This window comes from Xyrauchen texanus, chromosome 36 (genome assembly GCF_025860055.1).
Source record: "Xyrauchen texanus isolate HMW12.3.18 chromosome 36, RBS_HiC_50CHRs, whole genome shotgun sequence".
In the NCBI taxonomy this organism is placed as follows: Eukaryota; Metazoa; Chordata; class Actinopteri; order Cypriniformes; family Catostomidae; genus Xyrauchen; species Xyrauchen texanus.
Window position 1 is genome coordinate 20,745,529 of NC_068311.1, and position 24,824 is coordinate 20,770,352.

General features: G+C 36.9%; 2 protein-coding genes across 9 annotated transcripts in view; one reads left to right on the top strand and one right to left on the bottom strand.

The window, feature by feature from the left end:
• Positions 1–24,824, bottom strand: part of alcamb (activated leukocyte cell adhesion molecule b) — a 35,430-nt gene continuing 10,606 nt past the window's right edge. The window contains exons 2-16 of one of the 3 annotated variants that reach the window (XM_052106539.1): positions 23,872–23,978; positions 23,301–23,502; positions 23,088–23,152; positions 21,231–21,318; positions 20,948–21,121; positions 20,347–20,471; positions 20,132–20,264; positions 19,938–20,050; positions 19,717–19,846; positions 12,326–12,447; positions 4,079–4,211; positions 2,842–2,871; positions 2,423–2,537; positions 1,474–1,587; positions 2–1,360 (exon numbers count right to left, since the gene is read on the bottom strand). In XM_052106539.1, coding sequence (XP_051962499.1) covers positions 1,494–1,587; positions 2,423–2,537; positions 2,842–2,871; positions 4,079–4,211; positions 12,326–12,447; positions 19,717–19,846; positions 19,938–20,050; positions 20,132–20,264; positions 20,347–20,471; positions 20,948–21,121; positions 21,231–21,318; positions 23,088–23,152; positions 23,301–23,502; positions 23,872–23,978 — 1,631 coding nt within the window. In that variant the 3' untranslated portion in view covers positions 2–1,360; positions 1,474–1,493. Of the gene's footprint in view, positions 1,361–1,473; positions 1,588–2,422; positions 2,541–2,841; positions 2,872–4,078; positions 4,212–12,325; positions 12,448–19,716; positions 19,847–19,937; positions 20,051–20,131; positions 20,265–20,346; positions 20,472–20,947; positions 21,122–21,230; positions 21,319–23,087; positions 23,153–23,300; positions 23,503–23,871; positions 23,979–24,824 lie in introns of all 3 variants that reach the window. The other 2 variants (XM_052106538.1, XM_052106540.1) reach the window with 2 other exon arrangements.
• On the top strand, positions 12,878–18,738 carry LOC127629446 (uncharacterized). Of its 6 annotated transcripts, none has more exons than XM_052106547.1 (4): positions 12,878–13,464; positions 13,870–14,204; positions 14,286–14,409; positions 18,623–18,738. In XM_052106547.1, the coding sequence occupies exons 1-4, from the start codon at positions 12,989–12,991 to the stop codon at positions 18,690–18,692; spliced, it is 1,005 nt and encodes a 334-aa protein (XP_051962507.1). In that variant the 5' UTR covers positions 12,878–12,988; the 3' UTR covers positions 18,693–18,738. The 6 variants fall into 6 exon arrangements, with proteins under 6 accessions (XP_051962507.1, XP_051962506.1, XP_051962504.1 ...); XM_052106546.1 differs by lacking the exon at positions 18,623–18,738 and adding an exon at positions 14,464–14,635; XM_052106544.1 differs by having other exon boundaries at positions 13,870–14,409.

Genomic DNA, 24,824 nt, shown 5'->3' on the forward strand with positions numbered 1-24,824 from the left:
AGTGATTCTATAGTGATTTTATATGTAGTTAAAGTGTAGCTGTAGGGATACAAAGTGGAGGCGTGGTCAATAAAACAGGAACAAATTAAAACAATGAAAAACTCTTCCCTAAAAATGTACATTTTATTTGAACTAAAAGTACAAAACAATGGTCAGTATGTACAATACTTGCATGGCCTCATTCAACCTCTTTGTTCTCGAGGATGGTTTGAATACACTCTGAAGCACTACTGAACTGTGGAAATGCAGAAATACCACAAATCAAAACGGAAAGCTGGAAGATTAAACTTCACAATTTCAAAGCCTGCAAGTAAATACCATAGATTGTACTGTACCATTCAAATTTAGTTTTTCTAGGAAGAATTACTAAAACTAACATTGTTGAAACACTGCCACTTAGCTAAACCTTAAAAATATAAATAGAACATAAAACAACAACAACAACAAAAGGTTTACCATATTTACAAGTAATGTGTGAACCACATACAATTCTGCTGCAAAACTAAAAGAAATACTATAAGAAAAAGGGAGTGGCAATGTACAGTACAGAGAGCAGTTTTCCATTTTCCAGAAAAAATGAAAATGTGTTTAAAGCAATGTATCAACAAAAATGTTGTAATATGATTCTAATTTAACATGGGTTTTTTTGGTCATAAAAAAATAAAAACAATAAATCAAAACAATCCAAGCAAAGGGCATAGTTTTCATAATCAAACAAACATTGGTCCCTCTATTATATCTTTAATAACTTCCAAAATAAAAAAAACATGCATTGAAATTTGAAAGGTTACAGTCTTATAAGGTCTAGGTAAACTGGTAAATAATTGATTTATACATCCTGATGGGTATAATATATATAATATAATATCAGTTTTGTTTCTTTTCACAGTTTGACTTTTCATGGGCTTGATAAGTCCTGAAAGTGTTCAGTATAGCTGCGAAAATCATGCCACAGATTAGGTACTGTACGAAATTACAAAAGAAAAGAGACTAAAGGCCACTGTATTTCTACACACCATGTGACATCATACATATCAATGTACTGAATAATTGGGGCACATAAAAAAACAAAACAAAATAACTTTTTTTCCACAGGGACCAAACCAATATTAGGGAAACCAACAATTTGAATGAACACTATACAGACACATGTTTCTGACTTGATCTTCAATGCAAAAGAATAACATATTTTACAACATAATTAATTAAATCCCCTTTCATAGGGGAGGCAAAGACACATTACAGACGATGGTGGAGACACAGCTACTCAGGCTCTCCATTACAGCTCTTTATTTTTTTCACAGATTTGACCAACTGCTCATTTCTACAGTGGAACAAAGGGACTGTATTCAAATAAATCCTGAGAAAAGAGAATATTTTTAAACATAATTAATTTTATTATTGGTTAAAACACAAACTGTGCTGTTCCTGAATTCACACAGAGCTGGTTTTACAAATCTCTTACTGTCTCACCCTGAATGGCTCATTTGACATTACACGTCTGTTTTTTGGCTCTGATTTTCTTCCAGTTTCTTGCTCTCCTCCGCTGATCCATCCTCCTTTTCTCCAGTTTTCCAAGTGCCTTGCCTATGTAGATTTAAGATTACATGTTATCTTTATAGTTCACCAAAAAATGAAAATCCTCTCAAAGACTTTTAGAAGAATATTCAGCTCTGTGGGTCCATACAATGCAAATTAATGGTGGCAAGAACATTGAAGGTTCAAAAAGCATATAAAGGCAGCATAAAAGTAATCCATATTGACAGTGGTTAAATCTATATCTTCAGAAGTGATATGATAGATGTGGGGTGAGAAACAGATCAATATTTAAGTCCTTTTTTACTATAAATTCTCCTTCCCACCCAGTAGGTGGCGATATGCGCAAAGAATGCAAATCGCTAAAAACAAGAGAATAAGAATGTGAAAGTAGAAATTGATAGTAAAAATGGACTTAAATATTGATCTGTTTCTCACCCACATGTATCATATCGCTTCTGAAGATATAGATTTAACCACTGTCAATATGGATTACTTTTATGTTGCCTTTATGTGCATTTTGGAGCTGCAAAGTTCTGGCCAACATTCACTTGCATTGTATTGACCTACAGAGCTGAAATATTCTTCTAAAAAGCTTCATTAGTGTTCAGCAGAAAAAAATAAATTCATACACATCTGGGATGGCATGGGGGTGAGTAAATGATGAGAGAATTTAAATTTTTAGGTGAACTATCCCTGAAATATCTCTTTAATGAAAAACTAAAATGCAGAAAGAAAGTTACAAATTCAAACCTATAACAACTCTAGTTTACACAATCCACCTCTTTTAATGTTAAACATTTTTAAATAATCACAAGACATAAGAAATGTGAAAGTTATAAATGTTTATGTCTTTGCTGTTTAATGAAAAGCAGATGCAATGTACCTGAACTTTTTCAAATACAGCCAGTAGGCGAGCCCTATTGCAAGTGTGGCCAGTACCAGGCCAACAACAATGCCAACAGCCAGTGCCATCTGGTCACTATATTCATCTTTCTGATCTTCTAAAAAAAAAAAAAAACACACACAGAGGTAAAACAATTAGAAGTGAGCATGAACAGCTGGTGAGAAGAAAAAGACAGACAATTGTAAGAGTACTGAAAATAAAATATACATTATCAATAATTAAACAAAAGCAAAAGACTGATGGCTGATACAGTATTTGTCAGGATGCTGGGCATGTCAGCACCTTTAACTTTCTTAAAATAGACATGTATCCTTCTAACACATAAAAGGGATCATACATAAAATGAAGAGTCTTACAAACTGTCCGCCCCAATTGTAGATAACAGCTCAATTTCTTACCTCTTTTGTCCATAGTCACGTCATCAACAACTGTAATCAGATATGAAATCATATTAACTTCCAATTGTTTTGAATTCACATGGAATGAAATTTCCCATTGCATAACACAGTTTTCAAAAAGTATTTGGACATTTTAGCCACACAAGCAAAACACTGAAAAAATAAGGTTGTTTCAAATGGTAAAACAATAGATCTATTGTTAAAAATATGACAAATGTACTGAGGGGACACACATTTGTAAAATACATCCACTAAAAAGGACATTGAGACCATTTGGTTTTAAGTTATTGCTTAGAAGAGCGAAGTTATTTCTGAAAAAAGTTCTAGAATCATTTGTATGCAGATGCCACTTGGTTGGATATTTTGTTATCTAAATGCAATGACATTCATACAATTTTATTTATTACATTTTGCCTTCAGTGTCAACAATTGTCCAAACAATTTTTTTCTCCCCCCCACCCCCAATCGACTTCAAGTGAATCTCTTGAAACAACAATGTGCATGTGATTACAAAATATCAGATGCTTATTGGTTATATAATAAAACACTTTTTGTCTAGGGTTACTGGAAAGATATTTCAATCATGCAATGTGAGAGCAAGTGTAAGAATCAGAGAGAAAATAGACCAGCATCCCGACAAACAGAACATAAATAGAAGAGGAAAAGTGAGCTTTAATTAAGATCCAAGAGGCTTAAAGGAATAGTTCACCCAAAAATTTGAATTCTTACATAATTTACTCACCCTCATGCCATCCCAGATGTGTAAGACTTAATTTTTTCTGCACAACATAAATTAAGATTTTTAGGAGAATATCTCAGCACTGTTGGTCCATACAATGCAAGTGAATGGTGACCAAATCTTCAATCAATAAGACTCCTTTAATGCCGCCTTTTTGCTTTCTGGAGCTTCAAAGTTTTGGTCACCATTCACTTGCATTGTATGGACCTACAGAGCTGAGATATTATTCTAAAAAATTTAATTTGTGTTCAGCAGAAGACAGAAAGTCTTAACACATCTGGGACTGCATGAGGGTGAGTAAATGATGAAAGAATTCAAATTTTTGGGTGAACTATCCTTTTAAATATGGTTTGATGTGTTGTAATGTTATATTACCTATACTAAGAGGTAAATGCCAAAAACATTAGGAATTAGGAATAAATCTTGTGATGCGTTATGATTTCCAGATAAGTCAGATAAGACCAAAGATAAAGTGGAGTGGGGAAGGGTTACACTTACGTGTTGACACATTAATGCTCTTAATGTCAGAGCCCAAGACATTAGAGACAGTGCAGGACACAGTGAGATTAACCTTTGGAACAATTGTGATGCTGTACGTGATTTTGCCATCCACATAAGCAGTCTCAGCGACCTGGAATTACACCACATCACATCCATTACATTACCTTACAAATCAGCTTTAAACATTACCACTGTTATATACCTGACTGTTATATACAATGACTTAGTTAATACAATATTCCAAGCAATATAATAAACAATAGTACGCATGTGCTCGTTAACAGGCTCCACAAGAAGGCGCTATTGCTCTACCATCTTCCACTTGTATGCCAAATTAGATCCCTTTTAAGGGAGCATGTACTTCCATAAAGAGACAGCAGACTGTACGCTCATAATAAGGTTGATAATGCACTTCAGTTGCATTGACAGATCATTTTGTGCCATTACAAAACAACATGATACAGGAAGTATGTATAAGGCTCATCATCTCATGTCGTTTGGTTTGTTTGAACATTGAGCTAATCCTGTGTGTTGCATTTTTAATGTAAAAGTCTTAAGACTATTCCACTCTGTAGCGCTTCATCTTCATTTTTGTATTTAGCCATCTTCAAAGGCTAGATATTATATACAGTGAGGAAAATAAGTATTTGAACACCCTGCTATTTTGCAAGTTCTCCCACTTGGAAATCATGGAGGGGTCTGAAATTGTCATCGTAGGTGCATGTCCACTATGAGAGACATAATCTAAAAAAAAAATCCAGAAATCACAATGTATGATTTTTTAACTATTTATTTGTATGATACAGCTGCAAATAAGTATTTGAACACCTGAGAAAATCAATGTTAATATTTGGTACAGTAGCCTTTGTTTGCAATTACAGAGGTCAAATGTTTCCTGTAGTTTTTCACCAGGTTTGCACACACTGCAGGAGGGATTTTGGCCCACTCCTCCACACAGATCTTCTCTAGATCAGTCAGGTTTCTGGGCTGTCGCTGAGAAACACGGAGTTTGAGCTCCCTCCAAAGATTCTCTATTGGGTTTAGGTCTGGAGACTGGCTAGGCCACGCCAGAACCTTGATATGCTTCTTACAGAGCCACTTCTTGGTTATCCTGGCTGTGTGCTTCGGGTCATTGTCATGTTGGAAGACCCAGCCTCGACCCATCTTCAATGCTCTAACTGAGGGAAGGAGGTTGTTCCCCAAAATCTCGCAATACATGGCCCCGGTCATCCTCTCCTTAATACAGTGCAGTCAGCCCTGTCCCATGTGCAGAAAAACACCCCCAAAGCATGATGCTACCACCCCCATGCTTCACAGTAGGGATGGTGTTCTTGGGATGGTACTCATCATTCTTCTTCCTCCAAACACGGTTAGTGGAATTATGACCAAAAAGTTCTATTTTGGTCTCATCTGACCACATGACTTTCTCCCATGACTCCTCTGGATCATCCAAATGGTCATTGGCAAACTTAAGACGGGCCTTGACATGTGCTGGTTTAAGTAGGGGAACCTTCCGTGCCATGCATGATTTCAAACCATGACGTCTTAGTGTATTACCAACAGTAACCTTGGAAACGGTGGTCCCAGCTCTTTTCAGGTCATTGACCAGCTCCTCCCATGTAGTTCTGGGCTGATTTCTCACCTTTCTTAGGATCATTGAGACCCCACGAGGTGAGATCTTGCATGGAGCCCCAGTCCGAGGGAGATTGACAGTCATGTTTAGCTTCTTCCATTTTCTAATGATTGCTCCAACAGTGGACCTTTTTTCACCAAGCTGCTTGGCAATTTCCCGTAGCCCTTTCCAGCCTTGTGGAGGTGTACAATTTTGTCTCTAGTGTCTTTGGACAGCTCTTTGGTCTTGGCCATGTTAGTAGTTGGATTCTTACTGATTGTATGGGGTGGACAGGTGTCTTTATGCAGCTAACGACCTCAAACAGGTGCATCTAATTTAGGATAATAAATGGAGTGGAGGTGGACATTTTAAAGGCAGACTAACAGATCTTTGAGGGTCAGAATTCTAGCTGATAGACAGGTGTTCAAATACTTATTTGCAGCTGTATCATACAAATAAATAGTTAAAAAATCATACATTGTGATTTCTGGATTTTTTTTTTTTAGATTATGTCTCTCACAGTGGACATGCACCTACGATGACAATTTCAGACCCCTCCATGATTTCCAAGTGGGAGAACTTGCAAAATAGCAGGGTGTTCAAATACTTATTTTCCTCACTGTATATATATATTAGGGCTGTCAATCGATTAAAATTTGTATTCGAATTAATTACATGGTGTAATTTTCAGTTTACAAATATTTGCTGAGAAAGCCACTCATATAAAAATAATTCAATATATAATAATGAAATAATGATACATAGTTATCTTTAAACATTAAAAAATATATATCTAAATTAAAAATATTCAGATAATTAAAATGAATTACATTCTTGTGGCAGAAATGTTAATCATTAATAAGACAATATAAAAAGCAGCTTTAGAATACAATGTATTGTTTACTACCATATTATTGATCATAAGTCAATTATTGGCATACAGTTCACAGAAATCCATTTCACAAGTGAATATGTCAATCAGTTCGAGATTTATTATGAGGGCTTGTTTAAGGTCCCGTCAATGTACACCTGTGTCAGACATGTTTGTGTAGCGTCTCGTGTGCGTTGCATCATAAACATCCAATTTTTAAGTGAAATATAGTTTAATACTTAGAACACAACTTGAGATCCCTTTGTTCAGATTTGTGCTCAATCAAGTGTTTTGAACCCAAGAATGTTACGCATGTTTATGTTGTTCTGTATGCTGATGGGTTGATTTCTTCACTGTATAAACTGTGTGTTGCTCATACAGCTGAAGTTTCAATTACTGCCCTCTGGAGTAAACAGGTGGTACTACAAGCTTGCATTTCTCAGGAAGGAATCTTCCTTAATACGGTCCGGGGGCGATTAATTGCGTAATTTTTTTTTGTTTTGTTTTTTTATCAAATTAATCACACTGAATTAACACGTTAAATCGACAGCCCTAATATATATATATACATATATATATATATGGGATATATATATATATACATATATATATATATGGGAGAGCTCTGCTTCAAACGCCTGAGTGTGTGTGTGCGTTTAAGTGTGTGTGCTGAAAAGCCACGTTTATTGTAAATAAACGACTTCATTGAGAAAAGAATATGCCGAGTCCCGCTTCCTCCTTCCGACAGATCCAGTGACTTGGTACATGTTGACTTTGATCAACAACTTAAGAAAGACATAATTAATGACAAATGGATCTCGTCTTTGGAAACATGCACGGAGCGAATCAAACCAAACTGAACTTACACTCCCCCGGTTGGGATTCCCTGCTCTAAGAAACACATCCATTTAAGTGAACCAAAACTAGTCTAATAACACAGTGCTTCCTGAACATCGATTAGTGGACAAGTCATTCAGGCAACCGACCAACTATGCAAATTTGAGAATATGTAGTTTTAGTAGTTCGTATGTTAATGTATATATATATGCCTGTATGTCTTGAACGAAAATTTTATTTTTGCACCTTACGAGGTCAACTGTAGGTTTTGCAGCACCTATAATGATTTAGTAGGCCAAACCTTGAGTGACAATCCTTGCCACAGTAATTGCAAGTGAATGTGTTTACAGTTCCAGAGGTATTCGCTGCTTTTTCTCCTCACCTCTCCTAAGACCTATTTTCACAGCCTGCTGCCAGCAGAGTCTGTCGCTGGCAGTTTGCTCCCAGTCAACCGGGTTGATATCGCAGCTCTTCATATCCCGTTTACAGACATCTTTGAAGCGCAGGACTGGGTGACCAGTGGCTCGTGTGCCTGACGCCAGCTCGCCGTACAAGAAATCCTTGGGTATTCTGCCATCCTGCATGCGACGCACGTGTCCAAGCCATCTCAGGCACCTTTGACTGAGTAGAGAGTACAAATTAGATTGCCATCTAATACCGAGGATGCGCCTGAGACAGCGGAGGTGGAATGTGTTTAGACGGTGTTCTTGATGGGCGTATGTTGCCCAAGACTCAGACCCATAGAGGAGGGTGCTAAGGACACAGGCATGGAACACCTGAACTTTTGTGTTGAGTGTTAGGGATTTGTTCTCCCATACTCTTTTGGTCAGCCTGAACATAGCTGTAGATGCCTTCCCAATGCGCTTGTCAATTTCTGTGACAAGGGACAAATTGCAGGTGATGGTGGAACCCAAGTAGGTGAAGTCCTGAATGGCTTCCAGGGTGTAGCTGCCAATGTTTATGGAAGGGGTGTCTCTGACATCCTGGCCCATGACATTGGTCTTTTTCAGATTGATTATCAGGCCGAAATCTTTGCAGGCATTGGCAAAGTGGTCGATGAGTGTTTGCAGGCCATGTTCTGTGTGAGCTGTCAGCGCGACATCATCAGCGAATACAAGTTCTCTGATGAGGACTTTGATGAGTTTTGGATCTGAGACGGCCAAGATTGAAGAGTTTGCCATCAGTTCGCAAGTTAATGTAATCCAATGTTAAGGATAGTGTAAACGTGTGGCTCACTGTCCAGGGCGAAGGGCTCGAGACTTGAGCTGAGCTCGAATATCCCCTCGGACTTGGATTAGTATCGATGGAATAGATTAGGAGGAGATGGGGAAATGGAGGGAGCTGTGGAGCTATTTATATATATGCTTACTCTGGCAGTGTGTGGTCAGATTAAATTAACTTGCTCTTCCTGAACCTTGTTAATGAAACTTTATTTCAGTAGTCGCAAGTTAATGTAATCCTGTGTTGAGGATAGTGTAAACGTGTGGCTCGCTATCCAGGGTGAAGGGCTCTTGCTTCTCATGCTTTTGTGAGATAGGCAGATGTGCCAAAGAAGATAGAATCGAGCAGGACCGCTAGCTGAGGCAGCCTCGTGCTAGGGTCAGCGTCGGGGTATAGGAAACTGGGAGGTGTAGCATAGGTAAAGATTGGAGCGTAAATGTACGTTGAAACACTGAAGGGACAGTAGCAGTTATGGCTGCATGGAAATGAGCTCAGATGACCAACGGCCCAGTAGGCGTATTTGATGCTCGGACAGGCCTTTTTGGGCTGCTGTGGTTGAGGCGCTGAAATAGAAGGAACGGCTTGAGTATGGTTTTTCTGAGATGCCGGATATAATCAGAATGGATTTCAGGTATTTTTGGAAACAGGATCGGGTACTGCTTGGATTTTGTCATCTACGAAAAGTGGATCGAGAGGTTGTCTGGATTGGGACCCTCTGTAATGGAGATGTGCTAGTGATTGAAAGGGCTGGATGGGAATGGGCAGATTGAAAATTAAAATTGAATGCCTTCTTTTGGTTTGGTCTGTTTTGTTTTGCTATACTGAGAGGGAATTTAATTTGGGAGAGCTGAGTGGAATTCGGTATGTTGGAAATGTAAATTGAATGTCCTCTTAGTGTTAGTCTGATTCTCATAAATAATTTACTCTGCTGCATATCCTACATCCTACTGAAGTAAGGTTTGCATGGCGATTCGAATGGGTAAGCCAAGCCTGCATTCAAACGGGGTCTTCCCTCATTTGAACGGAAGAGACCTCACTGCAATTGAAACGGGAGAGCCCACGGCCTGGACATGGTGACTCTTGCTGCATTCGAATGGTAGTGCCCCTACTGCGATTCGAACGGGAGAGCCCATGCTACATTTGAACAGGAGAGCCCTCACAGCGATTTGAATGGGAGAGTTCACGGCTTGGACGTGGTGACTCTCGCTGCATTGGAATGGAAGAGCCCTGCTGGGATTCAACGGGGGAACCCGTGCTGTGTTTGAATGGGAGAGCTGTCCTGTGTTTGATTGGGAGAGCCATGCTGTGTTTGAATGTAGTGGTTAGAGTTGCTTTAAAACTAGAGGATAAAACTGAATGGGTTGTATCCTTGAGCATGGGACTACACATCGTTCAATGGGAGTGCATACAATATATGTGAGAATGGTTTATGCTGCATTTACTGAGCTCGCTCAGTGCGTGTGCCCGCACGGCATTAGGTGAGAAGGGATTTGGGAACAGATTTGCCGAAGCATCTTCACGCAACAGACCGCTCCGGATGGAAAGTTTAGGTAAGAGAACATACAAACACTTGTAGGGAGCTGTTTCACATGTTTACGGTGCCGAAGCAGCAGTTGTGGAAACAGCTTCATGCAATTTCAAGCGAGTAGAAATTAGGAAGAAAGAAAGTAAAAGTAGCACTTAAAGTGGTATTGGTCACTGCTGTAAAAACAAATGAGCTGCTTCTGTTGAAAAACATGTTGATTTAGACGGAAGAGCTGTTCTGATGAGAGCGAATGCTTTGCAGTTAAGTTGCATCCGACGATCAGAGTCTCTCGCATGGGTCTTTTTGTGGGCAATGGGTGGGGGCGAATGCCAGAACCCTCGATGCCAGATAGAGGTAAGCAAATGTTTATATACTTTAATTCTGGCTAGGGTTGCAGCGGTATACCGGTTTCACGGTATTCCACGGTTTGAAAATTGACGGTTATCATACCATGTACATTTGCTTATCTACGGTATTGAGAAAAAAATGCAACCGGACCGAGATTCTCACATGCACGTGTGCATCTCCTTTCCTTCTCGACTGTTTGTCAGACTCGTCAACTTGCTCCACACACACACATGCAGCAGATGTCAGAGAGAAGCGAGGCGAGGGGGTCTGACATGAGTGTGTGAGTTAAAGCAGTGTTTCTCAACTGGTCTATTCGGACTGGGTTGCGGACAGCAGGGAAATAACAATGCCATGGTAACTTCTCCCATTGAAGATATTTCGGCGGCCACCCGAGTGATAGACTATTTAGGACTGCCGAGGCAGATTTAATGATAATCTCGCAAATAGCTAAAGACTTCTCATCTGCACTTTCGTGAGTGTAACGAGCTCGCGCTAATGATCTGTTCTTCTCTCTGATGCGCGCGTTCAACAACTGGGCTTCCCTCGATATTGCGGAGCGCAGACATCAAAACTGATGTGACCAATTTCAATTATAGTGAGAGTTTTCTAGTTTAAAGTGTTAGAGATTGTCAATTCGAACCTCTCAAACAGTAGCAGCCCTGACATGCCAAACAGCACTGAGTAGGAAAAGATCTACACTGTGCTATGCGCCAAAAAAATTTATAAATACAAAATTACACACCATCAACTTTACAAAGTTGTTTCAGGATTTTACACGAGTCAAAGTAACTGTTATATTTTGACAAAATGTTATAGTTTCATATTAAATAATCTAAAGGTAGAATCTATTAGACCTCATTTTATATCAACAGTGGCATTTTTCAAAATGTGTTTCAGATAGTATTTATTTTTTCATAAATACATTAATTTATTATTATTACTATTATGTAAGACTAGCACACTGACCTAACCATGGTAATGAGGAGCCATTCCTTCTGTGTAATATGTGTATAAATATTTAATATTAGGTAACAAACGGGATAATAATGGGCCCATATAAGTTAATCTGTTCTTCAATTTTTAAAAGGGGGAGAGAAAACTTCCTGTAGATTTTATTGTTGACGTCAACAACAAAAATAATGTCACTTGATGCATGTCCTTGTACTGGAAAACCATGAACAAAACTATACAACATAAAAGGAAATGCAACCCAGGACACATTAAATACAGGTTATGTTTAATCTATGGCAGGTCGCCACTTGATGTCCAATGTAAAATCTGTCCTGAAGCAAAACCAGTTTAGAACCATTGAGATAAAGGGACAGACAGGAGCAGTATATGTTAATTATTAATAATCATAGGACATTACTTTAAAAGCTCACACAGCTGATGTTATTTTTCATTTAGTAGTTAATTTAACATACTATGATAACATGTAAACTAACATGCTTTAGTTAAGTAACATGTTATAGTTACATGCTATGTTTTATCATATTTATAATTCTGTTGGAATTATTTTATTTTCAAAAGGGAGACTTTTTTTACACATACTTCAATAAAATAAATGGTTTCAAGTTTCAATTATAATAAAGTGTTTGCTCAAAAATAAATGGATAAATAAAATAACACTTCTGTTTTCCCTGATAATAGTAATTGTGTAATACCGTATACCGTGAAATTTTCTGAGACGGTTATCATACCGTGAAAATCTCATACGTTGCAACCTTAATTCTGGCAGTGTTATTGGTCAGATTAACTGAACTTGCTCCTCCCGAACCTTGTTAATGAAACTTAATTTTGCAAATCCCTAGTCAGAGAGTTCAGACTTACATTTGTGCCATTGACACTCCACTCTACAGTGGGCTTTGGAGAGCCTTCAGCCTCACATCTCAAAACCTTGGTCATGCTTTCATCACTGCGCTTCTTGATTAGGTTTTTGATCACTGGACGACCTGCAAACAGATTCATGTCATCAGCTATCAAAAAATATATAGAAGATACTCTAAAATTCCACAACTAATTCAGATTTCTCTGATTAATAATGTAAACTCACACTGTACCCAATAGTTGCAAGGGATAGTTTTCTCAATTTTTTTAATTCTGTCATCATTTACTCACACTAGTGTTGTTCCAAATCCATGAGACTTTCTTTCTTACATGGAAAACGGATAATAGACAGAATATTTGGAACTGACATCCTCAATCACCACTCACTTTAATTGCACATTTTTTCTATAGTGACTTGGAACGAGTAAAAATATAGATTTTTTGATGCACTGCGACCTTCATTTGAATGATCTCAATCTCGATTCTCACCCACACCTTCTCTTGTTATATGCAATTATTAGGCAATTATTAGTGTGCACAATTATTAGGCAATTATTAGTGTGCACAATTATTAGGCAACTATTACTGTGCACAATCATTAGGCAATAATTAGTGTGCACAATCATTAGGCAATTATTACTGTGCACAATCATTAGGCAAATATGTATGTGCACAATCATTAGGCAATTATTAGTGTGCACAATCATTAGGCAATTTTTACTGTGCACAATCATTAGGCAATTACTAGTGTGCACAATCATTAGGCAACTATGTATGTGCACAATCATTAGGCAATTACTAGTGTGCACAATCATTAGGCAATTATTACTGTGCACAATCATTAGGCAATTACTAGTGTACACAATCATTAGGCAATTATTACTGTGCACAATCATTAGGCAATTATTACTGTGCACAATCATTAGGCAACTATGTATGTGCACAATCATTAGGCAATTATTAGTGTGCACAATTATTAGGCAACTATGTATGTGCACAATCATTAGGCAATTATTAGTGTGCACAATCATTAGGCAATTATTACTGTGCACAATCATTAGGCAACTATGTATGTGCACAATCATTACGCAACTATGTATGTGCACAATCATTAGGCAATTACTAGTGTACACAATCATTAGGCAATTATTACTGTGCACAATCATTAGGCAATTATTACTGTGCACAATCATTAGGCAACTATGTATGTGCACAATCATTAGGCAATTATTAGTGTGCACAATTATTAGGCAACTATGTATGTGCACAATCATTAGGCAATTATTAGTGTGCACAATCATTAGGCAATAATTAGTGTGCACAATCATTAGGCAATTATTAGTGTGCACAATCATTAGGCAATTATTAGTGTGCACAATCATTAGGCAACTATGTATGTGCACAATCATTAGGCAATTATTAGTGTGCACAATCATTAGGCAATAATTAGTGTGCACAATCATTAGGCAATTATTACTGTGCACAATCATTAGGCAATTATTAGTGTGCACAATCATTAGGCAATTTTTACTGTGCACAATCATTAGGCAACTATGTATGTGCACAATCATTAGGCAATTATTACTGTGCACAATCATTAGGCAACTATGTATGTGCACAATAATTAGGCAATTATTACTGTGCACAATCATTAGGCAATTATTACTGTGCACAATCATTAGGCAACTATGTATGTGCACAATCATTAGGCAATTATTAGTGTGCACAATTATTAGGCAACTATTTGTGTGCACAATCATTAGGCAATTACTAATGTGCACAATTATTAGGCAATTATTAGTGTGCACAATTATTAGGCAATTATTAGTGTGCACAATTATTGGGCAACTGTTTATGTGCACAATCATTAGGCAATTATTAGTGTGCACAATCATTATGCAACTATTTATGTGCACAATCATTATGCAACTATTTATGTGCACAATCATTATGCAACTATTTATGTGCACAATCATTATGCAACTATTTATGTGCACAATCATTATGCAACTATTTATGTGCACAATCATTATGCAATTATTAGTGTGCACAATCATTATGCAACTATGTATGTGCACAATCATTAGGCAATTATTAGTGTGCACAATCATTAGGCAATTACTAGTGTGCACAATTATTAGGCAATTATTAGTGTGCACAATCATTAGGCAATTACTAGTGTGCACAATTATTAGTGTGCACAATTATTAGGCAACTATTTATGTGCACAATCATTATGCAACTATTTATGTGCACAATCATTACGCAACTATGTATGTGCACAATCATTAGGCAATTACTAGTGTGCACAATTATTAGGCAATTATTAGTGTGCACAATTATTATGCAACTATGTATGTGCACAATCATTAGGCAATTATTAGTGTGCACAATCATTAGGCAATTATTAGTGTGCACAATCATTAGGCAATTGTTTATGTGCACAATCATTAGGCAATTATTACTGTGCACAATCATTAGGCAACTATGTGCACAATCATTAGGCAATTACTAGTGTACACAATTATTAGGCAACTGTTTATGTGCACAATCATTAGGCAACTATGTATGTGCACAATCATTAGGCAATTATTAGTGTGCACAATTATTAGGCAACTATTTATGTGCACAATCATTAGGCAATTATTAGTGTGCACAATCATTATGCAACTATTTATGTGCACAATCATTAGGCAATTATTACTGTGCACAATCATTAGGCAATTACTAGTGTGCACAATTATTAGGCAATTATTAGTGTGCACAATCATTAGACAATTACTAGTGTGCACAATTATTAGGCAATTATTAGTGTACACAATCATTAGACAATTACTAGTGTGCACAATTATTAGGCAATTATTAGTGTGCACAATTATTAGGCAACTGTTTATGTGCACAATCATTAGGCAATTATTAGTGTGCACAATCATTATGCAACTATTTATGTGCACAATCATTATGCAACTATTTATGTGCACAATCATTATGCAACTATTTATGTGCACAATCATTAGGCAATTATTAGTGTGCACAATCATTAGGCAATTACTAGTGTGCACAATGATTAGGCAATTATTAGTGTGCACAATCATTAGGCAATTACTAGTGTGCACAATTATTAGTGTGCACAATTATTAGGCAACTATTTACGTGCACAATCATTATGCAACTATTTATGTGCACAATCATTACGCAACTATGTATGTGCACAATCATTAGGCAATTACTAGTGTGCACAATTATTAGGCAATTATTAGTGTGCACAATCATTAGGCAATTACTAGTGTGCACAATTATTAGGCAATTATTAGTGTGCACAATTATTAGGCAACTGTTTATGTGCACAATCATTATGCAACTATTTATGTGCACAATCATTACGCAACTATGTATGTGCACAATCATTAGGCAATTACTAGTGTGCACAATTATTAGGCAATTATTAGTGTGCACAATCATTAGGCAATTACTATTGTGCACAATTATTAGGCAATTAATAGTGTGCACAATTATTAGGCAATTATTAGTGTGCACAATTATTAGGCAACTGTTTATGTGCACAATCATTAGGCAATTATTAGTGTGCACAATCATTAGGCAATTATTAGTGTGCACAATCATTAGGCAACTATTTATGTGCACAATCATTAGGCAACTGTTTATGTGCACAATCATTAGGCAATTACTAGTGTGCACAATCATTAGGCAATTATTAGTGTGCACAATCATTAGGCAATTATTAGTGTGCACAATTATTAGGCAACTGTTTATGTGCACAATCATTAGGCAACTATGTATGTGCACAATCATTAGGCAATTATTAGTGTGCACAATTATTAGGCAACTATTTATGTGCACAATTATTAGGCAACTATTTATGTGCACAATCATTATGCAACTATTTATGTGCACAATCATTATGCAACGACGTATGTGCACAATCATTAGGCAATTATTACTGTGCACAATCATTAGGCAATTACTAGTGTGCACAATTATTAGGCAATTATTAGTGTGCACAATCATTAGACAATTACTAGTGTGCACAATTATTAGGCAATTATTAGTGTGCACAATTATTAGGCAACTGTTTATGTGCACAATCATTATGCAACTATTTATGTGCACAATCATTACGCAACTATGTATGTGCACAATCATTAGGCAATTACTAGTGTGCACAATTATTAGGCAATTATTAGTGTGCACAATCATTAGGCAATTACTATTGTGCACAATTATTAGGCAATTAATAGTGTGCACAATTATTAGGCAATTATTAGTGTGCACAATTATTAGGCAACTGTTTATGTGCACAATCATTATGCAACTATTTATGTGCACAATCATTACGCAACTATGTATGTGCACAATCATTAGGCAATTACTAGTGTGCACAATTATTAGGCAATTATTAGTGTGCACAATCATTAGGCAATTACTATTGTGCACAATTATTAGGCAATTAATAGTGTGCACAATTATTAGGCAATTATTAGTGTGCACAATTATTAGGCAACTGTTTATGTGCACAATCATTAGGCAATTATTAGTGTGCACAATCATTAGGCAATTATTAGTGTGCACAATCATTAGGCAATTATTAGTGTGCACAATCATTAGGCAACTGTTTATGTGCACAATCATTAGGCAATTACTAGTGTGCACAATCATTAGGCAATTATTAGTGTGCACAATCATTAGGCAATTATTAGTGTGCACAATTATTAGGCAACTGTTTATGTGCACAATCATTAGGCAACTATGTATGTGCACAATCATTAGGCAATTATTAGTGTGCACAATTATTAGGCAACTATTTATGTGCACAATTATTAGGCAACTATTTATGTGCACAATCATTATGCAACTATTTATGTGCACAATCATTATGCAACGACGTATGTGCACAATCATTAGGCAATTATTACTGTGCACAATCATTAGGCAATTACTAGTGTGCACAATTATTAGGCAATTATTAGTGTGCACAATCATTAGGCAACTATGTATGTGCACAATCATTAGGCAATTATTAGTGTGCACAATTATTAGGCAACTATTTATGTGCACAATTATTAGGCAACTATTTATGTGCACAATCATTATGCAACTATTTATGTGCACAATCATTATGCAACGACGTATGTGCACAATCATTAGGCAATTATTACTGTGCACAATCATTAGGCAATTACTAGTGTGCACAATTATTAGGCAATTATTAGTGTGCACAATCATTAGACAATTACTAGTGTGCACAATTATTAGGCAATTACTAGTGTGCACAATTATTAGGCAATTATTAGTGTGCACAATCATTAGACAATTACTAGTGTGCACAATTATTAGGCAATTATTAGTGTGCACAATCATTATGCAACTATGTATGTGCACAATCATTAGGCAATTATTAGTGTGCACAATCATTAGGCAATTATTAGTGTGCACAATTATTAGGCAATTACTAGTGTGCACAATTATTAGGCAATTACTAGTGTGCACAATCATTAGGCAATTACTAGTGTGCACAATTATTAGGCAATTATTAGTGTGCACAATTATTATGCAATTATTAGTGTGCACAATCATTAGGCAATTATTAGTGTGCACAATTATTAGGCAATTATTAGTGTGCACAATCATTAGGCAATTACTAGTGTGCACAATTATTAGGCAACTGTTTATGTGCACAATCGTTAGGCAGTTATTAGTGTGCACAATCATTATGCAATTATTAGTGTGCACAATCATCATGCAACTATTTATGTGCACAATCATTACGCAACTATGTATGTGCACAATCATTAGGCAATTATTACTGTGCACAATCATTAGGCAATTACTAGTGTGCACAATTATTAGGCAATTATTAGTGTGCACAATTATTAGGCAATTACTAGTGTGCACAATTATTAGGCAATTACTAGTGTGCACAATCATTAGGCAATTACTAGTGTGCACAATTATTAGGCAATTACTAGTGTGCACAATCATTATGCAACTATTTATGTGCACAATCATTATGCAACTATGTATGTGCACAATTATTAGGCAATTATTAGTGTGCACAATCATTAGGCAATTATTAGTGTGCACAATCATTAGGCAATTACTAGTGTGCACAATTATTAGGCAATTATTAGTGTGCACAATTATTGGGCAACTGTTTATGTGCACAATCGTTAGGCAATTATTAGTGTGCACAATCATTATGCAATTATTAGTGTGCACAATCATTATGCAACTATGTATGTGCACAATCATTAGGCAATTATTACTGTGCACAATTATTAGGCAATTATTAGTGTGCACAATCATTAGGCAATTACTAGTGTGCACAATTATTAGTGTGCACAATTATTAGGCAACTATTTATGTGCACAATCATTATGCAACTATTTATGTGCACAATCATTATGCAACTATGTATGTGCACAATCATTAGGCAATTATTAGTGTGCACAATCATTAGGCAATTACTAGTGTGCACAATTATTAGGCAATTATTAGTGTGCACAATTATTAGGCAACTGTTTATGTGCACAATCATTAGGCAATTATTAGTGTGCACAATCATTAGGCAATTATTAGTGTGCACAATTATTAGGCAACTATTAGTGAGCACAATTATTAGGCAACTATTAGTGTGCACAATCATTAGGCAATTATTAGTGTGCACAATTATTAGGCAACTATTAGTGTGCCCAATTATCAGGCACCTTTTACTGTGCACAATCATTAGGCAACTATTTATGTGCACAATTATTAGGCAACTATTACTGTGCACAATTATTAGGCCATTATTAGTGTGCACAATTATTAGGCAACTATTAGTGTGCACAATTATTAGGCAACTATTAGTGTGCACAATTATTCAGCAACTAAAAGAAATCCATCCATGGAGTCCGTCAGTTTCTTAATCTGTTCATGATCAACTTTCGCTGAAGCAGCAACCACAGCCTCCCAAATGCTGTTCAAAGGGGTGTATTGTCTTCCCTCACTGTAAATCACACATTTAGGAAGGGCTCACAAGTTCTCAATAGGATTTAAGTCAGGTGAGGAAGGGGGCCAAGTCATTATTAGGACATCTTTGAGGCCCTTGATGGATAGCAATGCAGTTGAGTACTTGGATGCATGTGATAGAGCATTGTCCTGCATAAAAATCATGACCTTCTTGAATGCTGAGGTTTGTGAGTTGAGTTTCAGTCCATCTTAAACTCAAAAAGGTCCAACTACCTCATCCTTAATGATAGCAGCCCATACCAGTACCCCTCCTCCACCTTGCTGGCGCCTGACTTGAAGTGGTGAATTTTCAGTTTAGGGAGAGCTATCCCTTTAAGAGAATTTATACATGGATAATTTATGTACAAATAGTACTGCAAGCTTACCTTCAACTATCAATTCAAATGTACGTGTTTTCTGGAGGCCAGCCATGGAAACAACACACTCATACACTCCTGCGTCAGAGTACTTCAAATTGTCAAACTTGGGTGGGTGGTTATCCAGCTTGTAATTGCCCTAAAAAAGATTTTCAGTATTTATGAATGATGAAACATCCCAAAGTTTAATTTTTAATGCCATGAATTTTATAGAGATATTTGTGTTCCACCTTTCTCCAGGATATTTGATGCTTTCCTGAGGCACTGACATTTAGAACAGTCTCAAAGCTCTCGCCAAGTTTCTTTGAAACTTTACCAGTGGTGTCGAGGAACACATCAAGATCTTTGGGGGAAAGAGACAATTCAAATTGTTAGCTTTGAAAAACAATGCATGTAAAGTCATGTTAATGAAACATTTCCTTACAGTCAACTGTGATGAATGCAAGAGCTGTCATATCTTCATCGTCCACCAGTGAGCATTTGATTTCCCCAGTGCTAGCCCGAGTGAGGTGGGCCAATGTGTATGTGTTGGCGTTCTCCACAGTCTTTTTCTCCCCCTGCAGAGAAAGAGAGGTACACTTAGCAAAGCTTTATCAGGCCAGCAGAAAAGGGCTGGAAAGAGACCCTAAGCAGACATACCTTGATATAAAAGCTGTAGCTTTTAGGTGGGGGGTTTCCATCAGCCGTGCATTTGAGGGTCACATTGTCCCCTTCCTTAAAAGGACCCTGGGACATTACCTGGAGAGTGACCTTTTCGGTGGGGTCTGTGGAAAGAGGGCACTTGTGAAGCAGGAAGGGCAGCACAGAGAGGAAGATTAAAACCCTGGTAGAGCTAATGCAGATAAGTGCACTTCAGAGGAACTCCTTTTGAGATAGAAGAGGCCCTTCAGCTCAATAGATGAGGCTTTGAGTGTGCTCTCATGGTGAGAAATGCTTCTTAGAGTTAGTAGTGGGGCTAGTTCCTTTACAATAATGCCCAGAGGCAGGACAAAATGGTTTTATTTTAAATAGGCACTTTAAACGGTCGTTCTGAATAATCATGTGAATTATCTCAAACATTAGGCCATTAACCACTTCAGTTTTGAATACATTCATTCACAATGCTGTTGTTTGGTAGAGAGTTACAGAGGAAAATAATAAAGCTTTAGGAGGAAAACACAATTTTTAGCATGTTAAATGTCCCAAATAGGAGTAACACTGTCCAAAGACTTTCTATAGGCAGTGAAAGAAAGAAACGTACAGATTACAGTGAGGTTAACAGCTGCAGACTCCATTTCAGCAGACCCGATGTGTTGAACTCGACAGGTAAACTGGGCATCAATGTCTTCCTTCACTGCAGCATAATCAAGCTTAGAGGTTGTGGTGGACAGTCCTGTCTCACTATCAACATCCACAACTGTGGTGATTTTAATGGCTGCAATGAACAGAAAAACCCACTACTGGTTAATAAAACAAAATACCTAAGGTTTTCAGAACATTCAATGGGCATGAAGCATAGTGTATCAATAATACATTTTTTGTACCTGTTTCATCAGGCATGAGTGGCGTTTTGTTCTTGAACCATGTGATGTTGGCAGCTGGATTTGCACCTGTAGTAAGGCACTGTGCTAGCTGAAGAAACAATTACAAAAACTAAAATGTTAGATCAATAATTTCCTAAACATGGTCGATATCTTAACATATACAGTTTATTTGTATCTTTTCATTAAGTTAAGAGCCAGTAAATTAAAAACCAAGGGGTACATAATAACAGATTAGTTCATCCAAAAGTAAAAATGTCTTTCTTTCTTATGCAGAACACAAAAGGAATTGTTTTAATGAACATAGCATTCTATCTTTTCAATTCAATAGCAGTTATTTTTCAAATCGTTCAGAGGGGCACATGTTCACGCCAGAACTTACATTGTTTTTAGTGCTAAAACAATGGAAGTTTTGTGTTAACACGTGTTCTACTGTGAATGACTTTCTCTCATAGCACCCATGAATGCTTTTCAAAGAAAAATTACTTACATTTTCTGTTGTTTCTCACCAAAACCTGTCGAATGCCATTAGAACACCGGGAATATGATGCACGAATCGCATGGACTACCTTGATGAACCTTTTAGGTTCTTAAGATTTAAAAAGATTCAAAAATGAAAATTCTCTCATAATTTACTCACCATCATGCCATCCCAGATGTGTATGACTTTCTTTCTTCTGCTGAACACAAACAAATATATATATTTTTTCCATTTTCTCCCCAATATGGAATGCCCAATTCCCACTACTAGGTTTTTGTAGTGGCGGGTTACTCACCTCATTCCAGGTGGTGGAGGACAAGTCTCAATTGCCTCCGCTTCTGAGACTGTCAGTCCACCCATCTTATCATGTGGCTTGTTGTGCATGACACCGCAGAGACTCACAGCATGTGGAGACTCATACTACTCTCTGTGACCCATGCACAACTTACCACGCACCCCATTGAGAGCGAGAACCCCTAATGACGACCACAAGGAAGTTACCCCATGTGACTCTACCCTCCCTATCAACCGGGTAAATTTGGTTGCTTAGGAGACCTGGCTTGAGACACTCCGCACACCCTGAATTCTAACTCGTGACATCAGGGATACAAACAAAGATTTTTAAAAGAATCTTTCAGCTCTGTAGTTCCAAACAATGCAAGTGAATGGAGTCCAAAAATTTGAAGCTCCAAATAGCACATACATGCAGCATAAAAGCAATCAATTAGGCTCCAGTGGTTTAATCCATGTCTTCTGAAGCGATTCAATCGATTTTGGGTGAGAACAGACCAAAATATAACTAATTTTTCACTATAAATCTTAGCTGCCTCCAAGGCGATGATTATTTCACTCTTGAATACACTTCCTAGTGCCATCTTACACATGCATCAAATACTAGGAAAGTTTAATCGTTACATTTTGGTCTGTTCTCACCCAAAACCGACTGGATCGCTTTAGAAGACATTAATTTAACCACTCGAGTCATATGGATTACTTTTATGCGGCCATTATGTGATTTTTGGAGCTTCAAAATTTTGGTCACCATTCACTTGCATTGTATGGACCTACAGAGCTGAGAAATTCTCCTAAAAATGTTTGTGTTCTGCAGAAGAAAGTCATACACATCTGAGATTGCATTAGGGTTTGTAAATTATGAGAAAATGTTGGGTGACCTATCCCTTTAATGCCCACTGTAATGAAAAGATGGCCCTTTTGTGTTCTGTACAAGAAAGAAAGACAAGGTTTGGAACAACCTGAGGGTGAGTAAAATATTTCAGAATTTTTGTTTTTGGGTGAGCTATTCCTTTAATAATAGAATATATTAGACTGTATATATACAAATAATTGTTTATTTGCAGAATTCAAATCCCAAAACCCACCGTAGTTAGTTTGCCAATCTCCATCACAGTTGCTTCCTTTGTAATCTTAGGTTGCGAAGGAGCCTCTGAAGAGAGAGAATTTTTTTTCTAGTGGTGTAATAGATAAATGCATCCTTTTATTTAATCCTTAACAATTACATTTGTTTATTAGAACTTATCATCAGAAAAAATAAAAATATTCCAGGTTTTTGGTCACAGCTATTTTAGACTTACTGTAAATCAGCAGTTGAACAGTGTTTTCCAAAATGTCTTCGCCTACCACCACCATGCAAGTGAATGTTTTCTGATCATCCATTGTCACTTGAGTGATGACAAGACTGAAGTCCTCTTTAATACTGGCTCTGTTTTTGTACTTCACATCCTCTAGAAGACTGGCATTCTGACCCGCCTGTTTCACCAGTATGTTGCCACTGCCCTAGTAAACAAACAAAAAAGTAATGTTTAAAGTAGCAGTTTACCAAAGACAACCATAAGTAAGCCATTCGTAGGTTGAATACCACAAAAAGTGTAAACACTGTGGCTCTGAGGTGTTTTTAAAACATCATCCTGTTTGAGCGGCATAGCTCATAGCTCTGGCTCAGCCAATGGTGTGAGTTTGGGGTGGGGCTATTTGCAATTGGCTGTTTAGCAGGGAATTGACTAGGGAAGTAGGAATGTTTGGGATACCAGTAATTATTTTTGCAATTCCATTTGGTGATATGAAAAACTGTACCTTTAGATTCACTAAAATACAACTATAAAAAAAAAAAAAAAAAAAAGTACCAGTAGTGAGCCTCAAACTTACATATTTCCATTTGGCCATAATGACAGCCTGTGGATTGTCACGTCCATTCTTGCATGGGATTTCAACAGTCTCTCCATATTTGCCATTGACAATTTCCGAGCAGCTCACTAAAATATACAATAAAAAAACAGTCACAGTTAATATATATGCCGTGAAGTAGCAAGAGATACAGAGTAGTCAGAAAAAGCCTTAAAGTGAACATTCACATATGGTCTGAACACCAGTTTTCATCATCATAAGGTTTTAGGTAAAATTTTGAATTGTGTCACTGAAATCAAGACTTTGGGCTGACCTCTGATACTGTACTTCACAATTGTGCTTTTAAGTATAAACCTTAAAATTTGAATATTATTTGAATCACATTAATTTTGTTTGGTTTCCAGGCAAAGCAGTCTAAAAGTTTGAATATTCAAATAGAGCCAAGCACACATGTTCAACAAGTAAAAAATTTTGTATTTCACTCACATACAGTGACCACACTAAATAATGCAGTTGATTCAGAATCCAATTTGTATACAAACAGCAAAGCCAGTAAAACTGGTTTTGTGTCACAACTACATACAACTCAAATTCTGAAGATAACACCTGATAAAAGGTATAAGAGATTACAAGAATTTGGATTATCAAAACCACGTCTATTTCACATAATTCCACAGAACCTTGTGATGAAATGTAAAATATTATTGAACCTGTCAGATATCTCACTATTTAGGATTTAAACATGTAGTTAAGGAAACCTGTGGCAGTTTGTGACATGATGTAAAATAACATACCAGTGGAAGAACCAAACATCATCTTACCGACTCTGGCAATACTGCTTTAATTCTCATATAGCCTATTGTTTTATATGCATAAACCAGAAATCCATCTGTACACATTTCACCATATCAAAGCCTCTTCTCATGTCCAGAGAAGTAAAAAACACAATAGAAAACACTTTTCAGCACAGGCCA